The following is a 17,272-nucleotide window of genomic DNA, read 5'->3' on the forward strand; positions in this document are numbered from 1 at the left end:
CTGGATAGATATATTCATAAATATTTTTGTTCTTTTACAGCAAGAGAAGTAAGCTCGGGTTAGGAATTGTGGGAGTTGAAGTCCAAAGTTTTCCCATGTCTGAACTAGAGCATGTATCACAATGTGGGAAGCAATATTAGCACAGTAACATAATTATGGCGCCTTGTAACTTTTCCTTTATTTGGACTCCATTGCTGTATCCATGCTGCAGAATAATATCTGTTTGACACCACTTTAACAGCCATAGACTAATGCTATGGAGTTTGAGAATTTGTAGCTTTCTAAGGTATTTATCCTCCTCTGTCACAGAGCTCTAGTGCCACAACAAACAACAAATCCCAGGGTTCCATAGTTTTAAACTACTGTAATTCTGCAATATTGGTGATCTCTATAACTAACACTTAAGTTAGGTTAGGTAAGTGAAGGTTTTCCCCTGACATTAAGTCCAGTCATTCCCAACTCTGGAGGTTGGTGCTCATCTCCATTTCTAAGCCAAAAAGCCAGCGTTGTCCGTAGACACCTCCAAGGTCATGTGGCCGGCATGATTGCATGGAGCACCGTTACCATCCCGCCAGAGCGGTACCTATTGATCTACTCACATTGGCATGTTTTCAAACTGCTAGGCTGGCAGAAGCTGGGGCTAACAGCGGGCGCTCAGTCCACTCCCCAGATTCGAACCTGCGACCTTTCGGTCCACAAGTTCAACAGCTCTGTGCTGAGCCACCGGCGGCTCCAACACTTAAATTAAATGATCTAATAAAAATTGCTCCACTGATATTTTGCAGCAGATTATAGTGGAAGTATATGAAAAAACATAATAATCTATGGCTTTCTGAATCAAGAATTCCCAAAGACTGAATCAATTGATTTTCTGATGATTTCAGCACCCAAGAAAACTCAAAACCTACTGAAGATCAGAATTAAACTGACCGATTGGTTCGATAGGAAAGTCAAGGCATTTTCAATGTTGCTTCGGCACTGGAAAGTTTTGAATCCTTTTTCACGTGGCTATGCAAAAAAGAAAAAGAGAAACAATAGAATCTGTATTAGTTATGAGCCCAGTCCTTTTTATTTCACATTTCATAAGATTAAATAAAATGGTACAATGAAAGTACTAATGAATGGTTAATTCACCAGTCAAGAATGTACTACTGTATGGCTGGATGATCTCATACAGAGCAGACCCATCCAATCAATTATTGACTGATAAGCCAACATATAGATGATCCAATTGATTCAGTGGTTCTGCTCTATTTGGAATCAAGAATAGGAGTCAGACCCATATGAAATCATTATACATATAGTAGGCCTGCATATTACATGAGGGATCCATTCCAGGACCTTTAATAAAGTATTATTGTTGTATAATTTGGCACCCAATTTTTCTTACCTGAATGAACAATACCTTGGGGGTTTTGGCCAAAGCATACCATAGAACAATTCTGAAGGACATAGAAAATGCCTAGAGATGTATTCTGTCTAGGCCTCCAATGCTATTTTTTTTTTGGTCAGACAGAAGTTAACCACAGAATTGTCCTAGAAAAATTTCTGTTCCTGATTTGAAAATTTCCTCTTTAATTGTGTGGTTGTTACTTTGAAAGTACTGTATATACTTGAGCATAAGCCTAGTTTTTCAGCCCTTTTTAAGGGCTGAAAAAGCTCCCCTCGGCTTATACTCGAGTGAGTGTCTTGGCCGGCTTCTATTCAGATCGGCTTATACTTGAGTATAAAGGTATTCAGAGTTGGACAGTCTTAACTTATTAAAGTCTTATTATCTTAAATTACAGTTTTATATAAATACTAGCTGTGCCCGGCCACGCGTTGCTGTGGCAAAATATGGTGGTATGGGAAATAAAGTATTGAGGAATTGGTGGTAGTTATGGTAAAGGGTAAAGGTTTTCTCCTGACATTAAGTCCAGTTGTGTACGACTGCACACTGGATCATATGGCAGTGTGGAGTCAAGATAATCCAGTTCAAAGCAGATAATATAAGATTATAAATGGGTTATATAGCTGTGTGGAAGGGCCTTGAGTCTACACTGCCATATACTCCAGTTCAAATCTGATAATCTGTATTTTATAGGCAGTGGGGAAGAGGCCTAAGTGAGGCCTAACTGCCTGTCCCCTGGGCTGCGTGGGTTGCTAGGAGACCAAGTGGGCGGAGCTTAGCCTTTTAACTGGCAGCAACTGGATAAAAACAATTATTCCTCTCCCTCTAATTAGGATTTTATTTTTATTTTATTTTTGTTGTATGAACGTAGAGGCATGGATGAGGGGTTGTGCTGCCAAGTTTAGTGTTTCTGGAATGTGTAGTTTTGTTGTTTTGTCCTAGGCCGAAATTTCATTACCTTTTTATATACATAGATTCAAAAACATTTAACCTACTGATGCCTCAAATAATGGAATTTTATTAATATCTATTTTTATTTTCGAATCTTACCCGTAGCTGCTGCATTTCCCACCCTCGTCTTATACTTGAGTCAATAAGTTTTCCCAATTTTTGTGGTAAAATTAGGTGCCTCGGCTTATATTTGGATCGGCTTATACTCGAGTATATACGGTAGTTGTTATTCTCCAGAAACTTCATTTTTGTGGCTGCCACAAACTATGTTGAATTGGTTGAGACTTGATGAAACATTCATTGAAAAACTATAGCAAAATGTGCTGCAGGATTTCCCGCCGAAACAAAGTTTTTGCAGTTTAATAAACTTTTCCCATGCTTTTATGATAGAACCAATTAGGAAATGACATTTATAACCCAGAAACAAAACTCGTGTTACACAGTGTAATGTGAGGAATGCTGAAAGGCGCAGTTCAACAACACTTGGAAGGTGGATCCTGCCAATTGCTGCATAAATTCATTCCAGGTCTTACCAGCTGCTCTCCAGAAAGGACCTCCAGCAAATCCAAAAGTGCGTGACCCTTTCCGATGTCCACATACAAATCCAAGATAAAGGAAGGTGGTGAATGCTGCAAAACATGTACCATATTTAAATTTGGGTTATAAAATGTTGTATTGCCACTGCTATTTATACAATCAATGTATGATTTTTCTGGTAGGCATTGTGAGAAGAGGATCTCAAGTTATTCAAGGAATTCAGCAACTGGAACTACATACCCCACCTTCTACGAAAAATAATATTTTTATAGGATTCCAAGAAGCTACGGAAGAATTCTCTACCATTCTGTTGGTTCTCAGATATCACCTAATGGCTGAAGTACTTCAAGGTGTGGGACCCCTTTGTGGCCAAATGCCTAAACTGTGCCTTAGTTCACACCACAGTTTCCATTATAGTGACTGTCAAGTAATATATGAGGAACAACAGGATTGCACTTGAAACCTGTTGTTGTTCTTATTGTTGTTTTATTTCTTACAAAGCCTCAGGGTCTGGCCTAGCTGCTCCTTCCAGGAAATTTCTTTGTGGGGAAAATCAAGGTGCTTTTGTTTCATTCATCTTCGAGCTACCTCACAGCTTTCAAGATCAACACACCAGCCAGATAACTAACAATCTCAGATTATGGGCATCACTACATTAAAGGAAAAACTTATCTTGGTGAACTTGTAAGACATATCTTAGATCAGAGCTTAGATGGGAGACTATCAGTGCATACCAGATGCTCTAGGCTAGATTTTAGAGGTAGAACTGGCAAAACCTTGCCTAAGAAAACCCAATGAAATTCATGGAACTACATACCATAAATTGACAGGCACATACACACATGGGACTTCAACATGCTTTAACCCAGTGGTTCTCAACCTGTGGGTCCCCAGGTAATTTGGTCAGCTGACCAGCTGTTAGGATTTCTGGGAGATGAAGGCCAAAACATCTGGGGACCCACAAGTTGAGAACCACTGCTTTAACCCAACTCTGTGTAATGTGTTGTCAAAGGCTTTCATGGCCGGGATCACGGGGTTGTTGTATGTTTTCCAGTCTATATGGCCGTGTTCCAGAAGTATTCTCTCCTGACGTTTCGCCCACATCTATGGCAGGCATCCTCAAAGGTTGTGAGGCTCTGAGGATGCCTGCCGTAGATGTGGGCGAAACGTCAGGAGAGAATACTTCTGGAACATGGCCATACAGCCCAGAAAACATACAACAACCCCAACTCTGGGTACTTTTGCTTTTTAGACCTGCAATCTTGAGATATGACCTGGTTCTACCATTGAGAACTTTAGACCAGGGGTCCCCAAACTAAGACCCGGGGGCCGGATGCGGCCCTCCGAGGTCATTTACCTGGCCCCCGCCCTCAGTTTTATAATATAATATATTGTATATACATATAATATTGATAATAATATTATAATGTAATACAATATAACACTAATAATAATACCATATAATAATATTAATTATATATTCTATATTACATATAATATTACTAATAATATTACGGCATAGTGGTATAGTTCAATATAGTAATATATAATGCTAATATTGTGCTATGCTAATAATATAATATATTGTATGTACATATAATTTGTAAGCCACTCTGAGTCCCCTTTGGGGTGGAAGGGTGTGATACAAATGTAGTAAATAAATAAATAATAAATAAATACATTTTAGACTTAGGCTCGCCCAAAGTCTGAAATGACTTGAAGGCACATAACAACAACAACAACAACAACAACAACAACCCTAATTAACTTGACTATCTCATTGGCCAGAAGCAGGACCACACTTCCCATTGAAATCCTGATAAATGTATGTTGGTTAAAATTGTTTTTATTTTAAAATATTGTATTGTTCTTTCATTGTTGTTGTTGTTGTTGTTGTTGTTTTTGCACTACAAATAAGACATATGCAGTGTGCATCGGAATTTGTTTGTATTTTTTTTTTCCAAATGATAATCCGGCCCCTCAACAGTCTGAAGGATTGTGGACTGGCCCTCGGCGTAAAAAGTTTGGGGACCCCTGCTTTAGACAGTTAATTGTGTGTGTCCTTGAAAGGGAAGTGCTTGGGATGACTTTTGGAAATTTATATTCTAGTTCTCACAAAGCATTAGATTTGTTTGTGCCAGTCTTTCCCTCTCTCTTATCATGGTCTACTTGATCCAGTTGCTATGGGGATGAAGTGGGAGAAAAGAAAACCACCTATACCAATACTGGAAAAGTGGGAAGTCAGAAGCTGATTATAAAATTATGCTGGAGGACCAACAAATGTCTAGAGAAGTGTTCTTTCTAGATATCTCTAGGCCCTCTAGTACAACTCCATAGCAGAGGACAACAACAGAATTACACTGGAGGACATAAAAATTCTTAGACAGAAGATTAATCATATCTGTAAAAATTAAACCCGTAAATCTGGAAGGCCAGCTGTACATTGTAGAATTAGTGCAATTGATACAAACTATGATGGCAAATGCTATGGAATAATGGGAGGTGTTGTTTTACAAGGTCTTAACCTTCTCTGCCAAAGACTGCTGGTGCCTCACCAAACTACAAATCCCAGGATTCCAGAACACTGAGTCACAGCAGTTAAAGTAGAGTCAAACCGAATTAATTCTACAGTGTAGATCAGTGATGGCCAACCTATGACACGCGTGTCAGCACTGACACGCCTAGCCATTTTTGCTGACACGCTGCCGCATGCAGATTGATTGGATGACTAATGTCTTTGTGGCCAAATTTGGTGTGATTTGGTCCAGTGGTTTTGTTGTTTACTCCATGGGAATTATGCACATTACACACACACACACACACACACACATATATATATATAATCATTATTATTCTATTATTATTGTAGTATATTATCATATTATTACTATTCATTATTCATGACTACTGTACATTGAAACTAGAATAGAGAGAAATCAGCGTGGAAACTGCAAGAGGTACCATAGATTGTTGTACATGGAAATAATGGTAGTAAATAGTTTTTGATTTATTAAATACAGTTATATATTACAATTATATATTTTTGTTATTTAAACTATATATATTGTGAAATTATGGGGGGTTTTTTCTGGAAGTGACACACCACCCAAGTCATCCTAGGTTTTTTGGTGAATTTTGACACACCAAGTGCAAAAGGTTGCCCATCATAGGTGTAGATGCATCCTTAGTCTCAGTGTCCCTCAACACATCTCCTTTTGCATTCCTTCTAATGCAATGCTCGTTATAACTGACCCCTCCCCACCCTCTTTTCAGTGTAATTACTCAGCTAAGAAACAGTTATTTAACCCAGGGAAGAAAGGATTATTGCGTTATTGTTAATTCTGGATGGATCTTAAGGAGTCATTCCCCTTCATCTCCTATCTCTTTACCTTTTCCAGCTGCGAGTTGATCCAGCTTGTGAAGGTTTTCTTTTGGGTATTCTCTTGCTCCGCTGTGTTTTTTAAAAAAGAAATAGAAGAAATGTCCACGAGTTAAAAAAAGATTATTTAAAAGTCTTCATTATCCATCAATATTTATTCTTGCACAGCTGTGGAAACAGAGTAGATCAAACACATTTGGACTGATGCCTGATACTTCCCAGCTGGTCATTTGTGGGGAACTGGAAGAAAAAGGCAGATTTCTGGCACGTGAAAATCTAGCCCAGCTATCGGTATTTCAGTGTAAAATACTGTAAGGGATGCCTCTGAAGTCACATAGTGCTTGTAAAGAAAGTTGAAAGGTTTATAAGAGATGTCTGAATTCCCATGGTGTGATGCACATATGTTTCCTTTGCCCTATGGACACTTCCAGTCAAATAGATTGTGCAGAAATTTGAAATGACCTACAAAACCTGTTTGCCAGAGGGAATTAAAATGGAATAAACGTGTATACACACAAGCAGCAGCCCTGCTTTCAATTTAACTTTGATCACAGTATGTTAGGGAGACAATTATCAGTCTCCAGTGCTCTTCGGCTTGACCTAAATTCTATATATACATTATTAAAAAGTGGTACTCATTATTCCCCAATGAATTTCATATGACAAACGTCAGCTTAGGTTGAGAAGTGCATAACTGCTCTTGGAGAGAGATGTCAAGGAATTCCTGATAAGCCAAGAAACTCTCTGGCAATTACTCATCTTTTAACCTAACTTCCATCACATTGAAGGTCTGAGGATAATGTTTACACAGGCAGAACATCCCTTACTCAAAATCCTTGGACCAAAAGTGTTTTGGATTTTGGAATTTATTTTGTGTGATTTTGGAATACCTATGTTTGCATATTCATACATACTGAAATATCTCACAGATGAGATCCAAGTCTAGGTGCAAAGTTAATTAATTAATTTATTTATTTAGTTATTACAACATTTATATCCTGCCCTTCTCACCCGAGAGGGGACTTAGGGCGGCTTACAATAAACACACATATAAAAATTATACAATACAGTAGAGTCTCACTTATCCAACATAAACGGGCCAGCAGAACGTTGGATAAGCGAATATGTTGGATAATAAGGAGGGATTAAGGAAAAGCCTATTACACATCAAATTAAGTTATGATTTTACAAATTAAGCACTAAAACATAATGTTTAACAACAAATTTGACAGAAAAAGTAGTTCAATACGCAGTAATGCTATGTAGTAATTACTATATTTACGAATTTAGCACCAACATATCACGATGTATTGAAAACATTGACTACAAAAATGCGTTGGATAATCCAGAACGTTGGATAAGCGAGTGTTGAATAAGTGAGACTCTACTGTACACTATAAATCAGATTAAAAATTATTAACTTACATCAACATTCATAAAAACATTCTAAAATACAAATGGGTGTGTTCAAGTTCAAAAGACTGGTTCTGTCAATTGAGTTCTGGTGTATGTTTCATTTGAACCATATATACATATCCTGGAGGTAAGTTTATACAATATTTTAAATAATTTTGTGCACAAAGCAAATTACAGACAGTATCCAAGTTCCAAACAAGATAGGTTCTGTAGGTTTGTTTTTAAGATGAATTCGTATGTAAGCAGGAACAGTTACATTTTAAAGTGTAATTCCAGCCATATATACAGTAGAGTCTCACTTATCCAACATAAATGGGTCGGCAGAACACTGGATAAGCGAATATGTTGGATAATAAGGAGGGATTAAGGAAAAGCCTATTAAACATCAAATTAGATTATGATTTTACAAATTAAGCACCAAAACATCATGTTATACAGCACATTTGACAGAAAAAGCAGTTCAATATGCAGTAATGCTATGTAGTAATTACTGTATTTACAAATTTAGCACCAAAATATCACAATGTGGACCATATTGGATTTTATAGTATTTCGAGTTTTAGGATTTTGGAGAAGGGATGAGAGTATAAATACAGCTGCTAAAGGGAAGTCACTGTTTTAAAATTAATTCTTCCAATTCGCCTCAAGAACTAATTTGCATTCAAATAAGATACAATTCTGAGATACAAAAGGGAGACACACACTGAAGGACTATGGTTTACAAAAGGATTAAAATATGTACAAGGCTGCAAACATATGATGTCAATCAACACTAACAGAGAAATATCACCTAGAATGTCTCACACAATCAGAGCTGAATACTTAGTAAGTCAGAGACAGAGCCTGCAGACTAATAATAACTTTATTTTTATATCCCACATCCATCTCCCCACAGGGACTCGGGGCGGCTAACATGGGGCCAAGCCCAAGTAATCACATTAAAACAGGATAAAATACATACAGAACAAAACAAACATCATCAATAAAAAATAAACAGAATAAAAGACCATATTAAACAGTAATGTAGTTATTAAATAAAAACCACCATATACGAGCGAAACAGCAATTAATAAAAGAGGACTGGGCAAAAGTGCGAGGAGTGTATAATTAAAAACCTGATGAGGTAGATAATAAAGTGCTGCAGTGTTAACTGGAGATTCAGAGGTGGGGTAAATGAGAGACTATTACCAACTTGGTAAGAAAACCCGATAACAGGTTCATTATGTGGTTGCCATAAGTCAGAAGTTACTAGAAGACAAACAACAACAACAAAAGCAATATGGAGAATATATAACACAGCCCAACCATAAAAAAATATCGGTGTCTTGATTTTAGGCCTGTTTCTGGGGTTCTTTGGGGTGCTGGTTCAGAAAATTGCACTGGATAGTCCACACCAGCTCTAGTTTCTTAGATATGGTTATTATGATTCTCTGTGGGCAAACAGATGGCGGTTAGTAGATGGCTTATGTTTCGTATCTCAAAAACTACAGCTGATAGAGGACACCATTTTTGGAATCAGCAGGTCAAATATACCCAGACCCATGGCCAACATTTGAGGTATCAATATCTATGTTGGTCAGTTGCCATAACTGGTTGTTGAAAGGGTTACATGGGGTCTTTAGTATCTCCTTGTGTTTGGTACCACCTACCGTGTTTCCCCAAAAATAAGACAGTGTCTTATATTAATTTTTGCTCCCAAAGATGCACTAGGTCTTATTTTCAGGGGATGCCTTATTTTTCCATGAAGAAGAATTCACATTTATTGTTGAACCAAAAAATTGAACATTTATTATATATTGTACAGTAGTTGTCATTACAAACCAGCATAACCAAACAAACTGTGAATCCTATCAAGAATTTCTTGTTACTACCATTATTTCCATGTACAACACTCTATGGTATGTACATTTATCGATCCTGCATGCTCTGGTGTTCTGTTTGGCGGGCATGCTTCCAAACAAAACCTTTGCTAGGTCTTACTTTCGGGGGAGGTCTTATATTTAGCAATTCAGCAAAACTTCTACTAGGTCTTATTTTCTGGGGATGTCTTATTTTAGGGGAAACAAGGTACCCACTGTGGATACAAAAATCTGTAGATGCTCAAGTCCCATTATATACAGTGACGCAATAAAGTGGTAACTGTTATCTATAGTTTGGATCTATGCTGATATATAGCACAATTTGAACTGCATTATATGGGTAGATCCAGCCTAAAATGGTAAAAAAAAAAATCAAATGAGCCTGGAAGGGCTTGAGGTTCTGTGAAATGACAGGAGTCTATAGCAAGGTGTGACTACAATCTGTATAGTGCTTGATGCATGGCAACATTAAATTTTGTTTTTGGGATTTTAAAAAATATATTTGAGCCATGGTTGCTAGATAGAGAAGCCATGGATATGTACGGAGAGAGTGACAGAGGAATGCATGATTACAGGCTCAGAAAATGTCACATAAATGCCAAGTGTATCCATCATTATCGTTGAACATTCCTTTAAAAATGTTTCTAGCCCTCAGGGCTGTTAAGAGATATTTTGTAACATCTATTGAATCCTGGAACATGTCAAGATGTATTGAACAGGAATTCCAGTGTTGAGGGCAGCTCCCAATTCTGACAGACATCCAATCCCAAATGATTGCCTGCTTGATTGCGCAGAACAGGCAAAAATATGCAGAAGTTTCAGTTATACCAGGAATGGGCAAACTTCAGCCCTCCAGGTGTTTTGGATTACAACTCCCACAATTCCTAACAGCCGGTAGTCTGTTAGGAATTGTGGGAGTTGTAGTCCAAAACACCTGGAGGGCTGAAGTTTGCCCATGCCTGAATTATACAGTTGTGGGATTTGTAGTTTTTATTATTTTTGCAGTTCATAGAATTTAGCTGTCCTTAGCACCAATTTCAGATTTATCTTGACACACAATTTTGATTTAGATACAAACTGGGGTCAACCCCAACATTTTATTTTTCAACATTTTGACAAAAAAATTTATTGAAAATTTTGTGTTTAGGGTTAGAAAAGAAATATGAATTAGCAAGTAATAAAATTTTCACATCGGAAGTGGGAGAACACTGATTGTTTATAGGAAAGTAGGAAATGAGATATAAAAAAGAAAATATATATGAAAAATATATAGTAAAAAGACAGAAAAAATAGAAAAAATAATAATAGTAAAATGGAAAAAAGAAAAAAAATATATGTTGACTTCCATCTAACTTTAACTGGTTCGTCATAGATTTTTATATGTTCATAAAAATTGGTAAATCACCACATCCCCTTTGTCCTCATCAGTCTCTAAGATTGTATCTGTTTCAGCAGATAGGGTCAAATTTCATTTGTTTAAATGGTCTTTTACCAGGTCCCAGTTGGTTTCTTTCTTTGGTAAACCTTGGCTTGGAGGTAACCAATATGTAAGTTTATCCATGTTCATTTTTAAGAAGTCACAATTCAGGACTCCTCTAAATAGGAGTTTTAGGATGGGTCAATTTTCTAAATTATATGGCGCATTTACTAAGGTAGCAAGTTGTAGCATTTTTCTCTCCTTCTCCTCCAACATTTTTAATAGAAAGGGAGAACAATGCTTAGTGAGGGAAAACAGAGCTTGCAAAAATTGCTTTTTTGATATCATTAATTCCCATTGTATTCTATCCAGCATAATTATCTGCCTTTCTGGTTGTGGTCTTCCAGGAGTTGCAATCTTTTAAAAAATGTAATTTTACAATCTCTAGGAGATATGTAGATATTCTTTCCTCGTTACATGTGTGATCATAGCTGGGATAAGACCGATAGAGGGAGCTTTTTCCAGCTGACAATAAGAAGGCCTGTCACTGACTTTGTAAACATCAAAGATGGAAACAGAGCCACATACTTTCTATCTAAAAACAATGGAGGGAAAAAGCAGAATACTAATAATATCCCTGTGCAAAACATTCCAAAAACATTTTTATGAAAAGCACCACTGCAATCGCAAATACATAAAATATGTTCCTTGCCAAAGTAAATAATGTGAATTTGAGATGTGCTCTGCTTCACATATAAATTGTCATCTTAAACTCTGGGTGCGCAAAGAGCATCCCCCCAGTTGTTTTTGACCTGCAGCTCCCAGCATTCCTCAACATTAGCATTGCTGGCAAAGACATCTGAAAGCTGCAGCCAAATAAACATCTGGAGAGCTGCAAAATTCCCCTTCCTGTGTTAAACAGGCTTGAAAGGAAACAAAACCAAAAGAGCTCATTCAAATTTGCCACAAATAAGACATGCTTAACACTAAACTAGTGTTTGTTTGCTTTCAACATCAGGGGCACTTGAAGTATTTGGGGTTTCTTTTGATAGCTATATTTGTGTCAGGACTCTTTGTTTTTAAACTGCCAGGAACATTCAGGGAGGCGACGGTGGTTTGAGCTTCATTTGCATGTTGTCAACATGAATTATGCAAACAGCCACCAAGGATTATCTTGCTCCCCATTCAAAGCCAGGATTATATTATATTAGTGAAACCCTTCTCGGCCTGAAAGCTAAAAGTTCACATTTGATCTTTTCTGTTCACAGCGTCTCGCAAACAGGGCATTTCCCAACAAAACACAGGCATGTAACATGTTTTAGCCAGGCTTGAAAATGTTCCTGTTTTGGACGACAACTGCCAGAATGCGATTTCCTGCTTCTTGGCAGGGGATTGGACTGGATGGCCCATGGTCTCTTCCAACTCTATTATTTTATGATTCTACGAATAGCCAGTGTGGCATTACAGTTTTTGTAACAGATCTCTTGAAATTCCCACTTAGCCATGAGGCCCACAATAATAATAATAATAATAATAATAATAATAATAATAATAATAATAATAATAATATTATAGTGCACAGACAGACTACAAACAGAGGCACAACTATGTGGCCCAAATGATCCATTGGAACTTATGCCTCAAATACCAGCTCCTAGCAGCAAAGAACTGGTGGGATCACAAACCTGCAAAAGTATTGGAAAATGAGCACACAAAGATACTGTGGGACTTCTGAATCCAGACTGACAAAGTTCTGGAACACAACACACCAGACATCACAGTTGTGGAAAAGAAAAAGGTTTGGATCATTGATGTCGCCATCCCAGGTGACAGTTGCATTGATGAAAAACAACAGGAAAAACTCAGCCGCTATCAGGACCTCAAGATTGAACTTCAAAGACTCCGGCAGAAACCAGTGCAGGTGGTCCCGGTGGTGATGGGCACACTGGGTGCTGTGCCAAAAGATCTCAGCCGGCATTTGGAAACAATAGACATTGACAAAATTACGATCTGCTAACTTCAACAGGCCACCCTACTGGGATCTGCACGCATCATCCGAAAATACATCACACAGTCCTAGACACTTGGGAAGTGTTCGACTTGTGATTTTGAGATATGAAATGCAGCATATATATCTTGTTTGCTGTGTCATAATAAAATAATAATAATAATAATAATAATAATAATAATAATAATAAGAAGAAGAAGAAGAAGAAGAAGAAGAAGAAGAAGAAGAAGAAGAAGAAGAAGAATGGGATTTGCTCACATCATCCAAAAATACATCACATAGTCCTAGACACTTGGGAAGTGTTCGACTTGTGATTTTGTGATACAAAATCCAGCATATCTATCTTGTTTGCTGTGACATAATAAAATAATACTAATAATAGTAATAATGGTAAAGGTGAAGGTTTTCCCCTGACATTAAGTCCAGTCATGTCCAACTCTGGGAGTTGGTGCTCATCTCCATTTCTAAGCCAAAGAGCCGGTGTTGTCTGTAGACACCACCAAGGTCATGTGGCCAGCATGACTGCATGGAGCGTCGTTACCTTCCCCGCAGAGCGGTACCTATTGATCTACTCACATTTGCATTTTTTCAAACTGCTGGTTGGCAGAAGCTGGGGCTAACTGCAGGTGCTCACTTCGCTGCCCGGATTCAAATCTGAAACCTGTCGGTCCACAAGTTCAGCAGCTCAGCGCTGTAATACGCTGCGCCACCAGGGACCCCAATAGTAATAATACTTTATTTATATCTCAACACCATTTCCCAGAAGAGGTTTGGGGCATCTTACAAAAGCACTAGTAGTGCAACAATTACACAAAATGCAATAAAATACATATAGATAAACATATAAAAGATCAATGGAGATTTACATAACTAATTTTACATAAAACTTCATAAAAACCTCTGCTAATGTAAAAGATTTAGTAAAACGCCGCCATAGCTGTGGATATAAAATGAGCTGTAATCAATATCAGTCACATAAAGTGCTAGAGTGAGATGAATCACTAGATCCTCGAGCTTTAGACATTTGGAGTCCTATTCATGTTCAAAGGGCTGCTTAAAGAGCCATGTTTTCAGGTTTGTCTAAAAACACTGGAGAGTGAGGGCTAGCCTAATTTCTCTAGGGAAGGCATTCAGGTCAGAAACTACTTGAAGGATCACAACAATCCAAAAACGTAAGGAAAATTTTCAGTGTTACTCAGAAACATTTCTTCAAGGCCTCCAAATGGTACTTCTCTAGTCACGCTTGTTTTACCTGGACTACATAGCCCATAGTTCTTCAGCACTCGTTTTCAACATCAGTGGAAACTAAATAGCCAGCCTGACTTTTCTTACTGGGAGCTTCATCCTCAAGGCAAGATCTTTTGATCCCTTGGAGATGCTCTTTAGACACCAGCTGGATGTAAAGATTGTTTAATATTTAGCTTTAACACTGACAAAATATACATTTTTAAGTCTAAGGGTGCAGCTACACAGTAGAAATAATGCAATTCGACACCACTTTAACTCCCATGGCTCAATGCTATGGAATTCTGAAAGTTACACATTCAGAAATCTTTGGCATTCTCTGCCAAAGAGTGCTGGGTGCCTCTGCAAACTACAACTCACAGATTCCTCAGCACTGATCCATGGCAGTTAAAGTGGTGTCAAACTGCATTCATTCCACAATGTAGATGCACTCTAAATCCTGATTTGAGTAAATCCATTCAATCAGTGGGATTTTCTTACATGTTGACTCCTCATTCAACAACTAATCTGAAGCTGCAAGGCTATTCAATGCTAATCAAGGTGGCCAATTGAAACATTCACACTTGCCTCAAGCAGACAAGAGTTCTTTCTCTCACCCTGGACATCATTCCACAGATATATAAACCCCACTTGACTAGTTTCCAACAGACCTCACAACCTCTGAGGATGCCTGCCCTAGATGTGGGTGAAACATCAGAAGATAATTTATTTATTATTTATTTACAGTATTTATATTCCACCCTTCCCATCCCAAAGGTGACTCAGGGCAGATCACAATGCACATACACATGGCAAACATTCAATGCCATCAAGGCCCAGGCTGTGGTGCAGGCTGGTGAACAGCCAGCTTCAGCCAGCTGCAACAAATCACTCTGACCAAGAGGTCATGAGTTCGAGGCCAGCTCGGAGCCTACGTTTGTCTCGGTCTTTGTTCTATGTTAAGGCATTGAATGTTTGCCTTATATGTGTACTGTGATCCACCCTGAGTCCCCTTCGGGGTGAGAAGGGCGGAATATAAATACTGTAAATAAATAAATAAATAAATAAATAAATAAATTAGCCATACAACATATTTAGGTAGACACAGGGGCAATTTAACATTTTCCAGCTTCTGGCTTCATAAGGGTAAGCTCGATTCTGGCCACAGGGGAGCTGCTGCTTCACCATCCACTTGTGACACTGAGTCCTTGATGTACATCCTCATTCTTTCACATGCTGCTGGAAGGTTTTATGGTGTCATAAATTAGTTAAATTAGCCTCCCTGCATAAAGTGGTACCTAAATTTTCTACTCAACAGATGCAACTATCTTTTGAGCTGCATAGGTCAACAGCGAGCTAGACTATTAACGGTCGAGAGCTCACTCCGACCTAGGCTGGCTTCAAACTCATGACTTCTCGGTCAGTAGTCATTTATTGCAGCTGGCTACTAACCAGCTGCACCACAGCCCAGTCCACAGAATGCTTCTGGAACATGGCCATACAGTCCGGAAAACTCACAGCAACCCAGGGATTCCAGCCATGAAAGCTTTCGACAACACTACTAACCAAATAGATCTATTCTAGTTGTGACAACCAACAGGACCCCAACCTCTGTGAAGCACAGATAAGGCTGCCCATCCATCTCTTACTACATCACCCTGATAATGCTTCCAGCCAATTCAAGCTTACTATCAGGCAATTGCCATGAACAGGTGTTGAACTATCTGCCACAACTTCTCATTTGCCTCTTATCTGGGCTGCTCCCTACAGCTAAGATGCTGTCCCATCATCTGTGTTGGAGGGATATTCAATCATCAGACTAGGATGTTTTTCTACTTAGAATGAGAAAGAGAACCATCTTGCAGAAAAATGTCTCAGGTCAGAGCGATATGGCTTCCAGCCCCACAACAAACATCACTTCCATCATGTTTCCATTCACTCTCAGTTTTAGTGTCTCCTATGGGATTTGGTGACATTAACTTTGGGGGAACTACAGTGGAGTCTCACTTATCCAAGCTAAATGGGCCGGCAGAAGCTTGGATAAGCGAATATCTTGGATAAGAAGGAGGGATTAAGGAAAAGCCTATTAAACATCAAATTAGGTTATGATTTTACAAATTAAGCGCCAAAACATCATGTTATACAACAAATTAGACAGAAAAAGTAGTTCAATAAGCAGTAATGTTATGTTGTAATTACTGTATTTATGAATTTAGCACCAAAATATCATGATATATTGAAAACATTGACTACAAAAATGGCTTGGATAATCCAGAAGCTTGGATAAGTGAGACTCTACTGTACTTCTCGAAATCTCCAGCTACCACTGCCAGTATATTCTGGGAACTATAGTTCATAAGTCACTTTCTGAAGCTCTACCTATTTATTATTTTCATATTAATCTAATTTTAAAAAGAGGACTTTTTTGGCCATTCTGCAGAAGAGCAACGATTGTAACAACAGGGACCTAATTATTAACAACCTCTTTTCTTCCTGAGATTTATATCAAAGGGATGTTCTACTTTGTTTTGCTTTTTAATGAGCTCTTTTTTACACATTTCCCCCCATTTCTATTAATATTTATAAGTTGCCTGCTGACTTATGGCAACCCTATGAATTCAACAGGATTTTCTAAAGCAAGGTGGTATTACCAATTCCTTTTAAATATATCCTACAGCACCTGCTATTCATTGGTAATTAATACATAAAGGGGAAAAACAGTAATATAGAAGAGTTTGCTTAGCCCACACACATTGCTCAGCAAAAATAAATTCTATTATTTTCCCCAAGTTGCAACGGCAGTTTTCTTGTAATCAGTTGGTTAATGTGAATTCCTTTGGCCTAGAAACTTTTATGGACTTGCCTGCTTTAAGTTTCAAGAGTTTAAGAAATGTACTTTAAAAAGTTACAGAAAGGAAGATTCTGAGGAAGCAACAGTGATGGTGAAAGCCATGGTCAAAATCCTGCCACCTATCAAACCCTCAAATTTCAATCTGAAAGCATTATACTTAATTCAAAAGCCAGTGTGATAGAGTGGCTAAAGTCTTGGAGTAGAACTTGGAAAAAAGATTTTAGTTCATTACTGGTCCAT

At 38.0% G+C, this 17,272-nt stretch overlaps 1 protein-coding gene across 1 annotated transcript in view; it reads right to left on the reverse strand.

Annotated features, from left to right (window-relative positions):
- The window catches only part of syne2 (spectrin repeat containing nuclear envelope protein 2), a 325,700-nt gene that overhangs the window by 253,184 nt on the left and 55,244 nt on the right, over window positions 1–17,272 (reverse strand). The window contains exons 3-5 of the mRNA XM_062967506.1: window positions 6,268–6,329; window positions 2,875–2,970; window positions 931–1,008 (exon numbers count right to left, since the gene is read on the reverse strand). Coding sequence (XP_062823576.1) covers window positions 931–1,008; window positions 2,875–2,970; window positions 6,268–6,329 — 236 coding nt within the window. The remainder of the gene's footprint in view (window positions 1–930; window positions 1,009–2,874; window positions 2,971–6,267; window positions 6,330–17,272) is intronic.

Source organism: Anolis carolinensis, chromosome 1, assembly GCF_035594765.1.
Source record: "Anolis carolinensis isolate JA03-04 chromosome 1, rAnoCar3.1.pri, whole genome shotgun sequence".
NCBI lineage: Eukaryota > Metazoa > Chordata > Lepidosauria > Squamata > Dactyloidae > Anolis > Anolis carolinensis.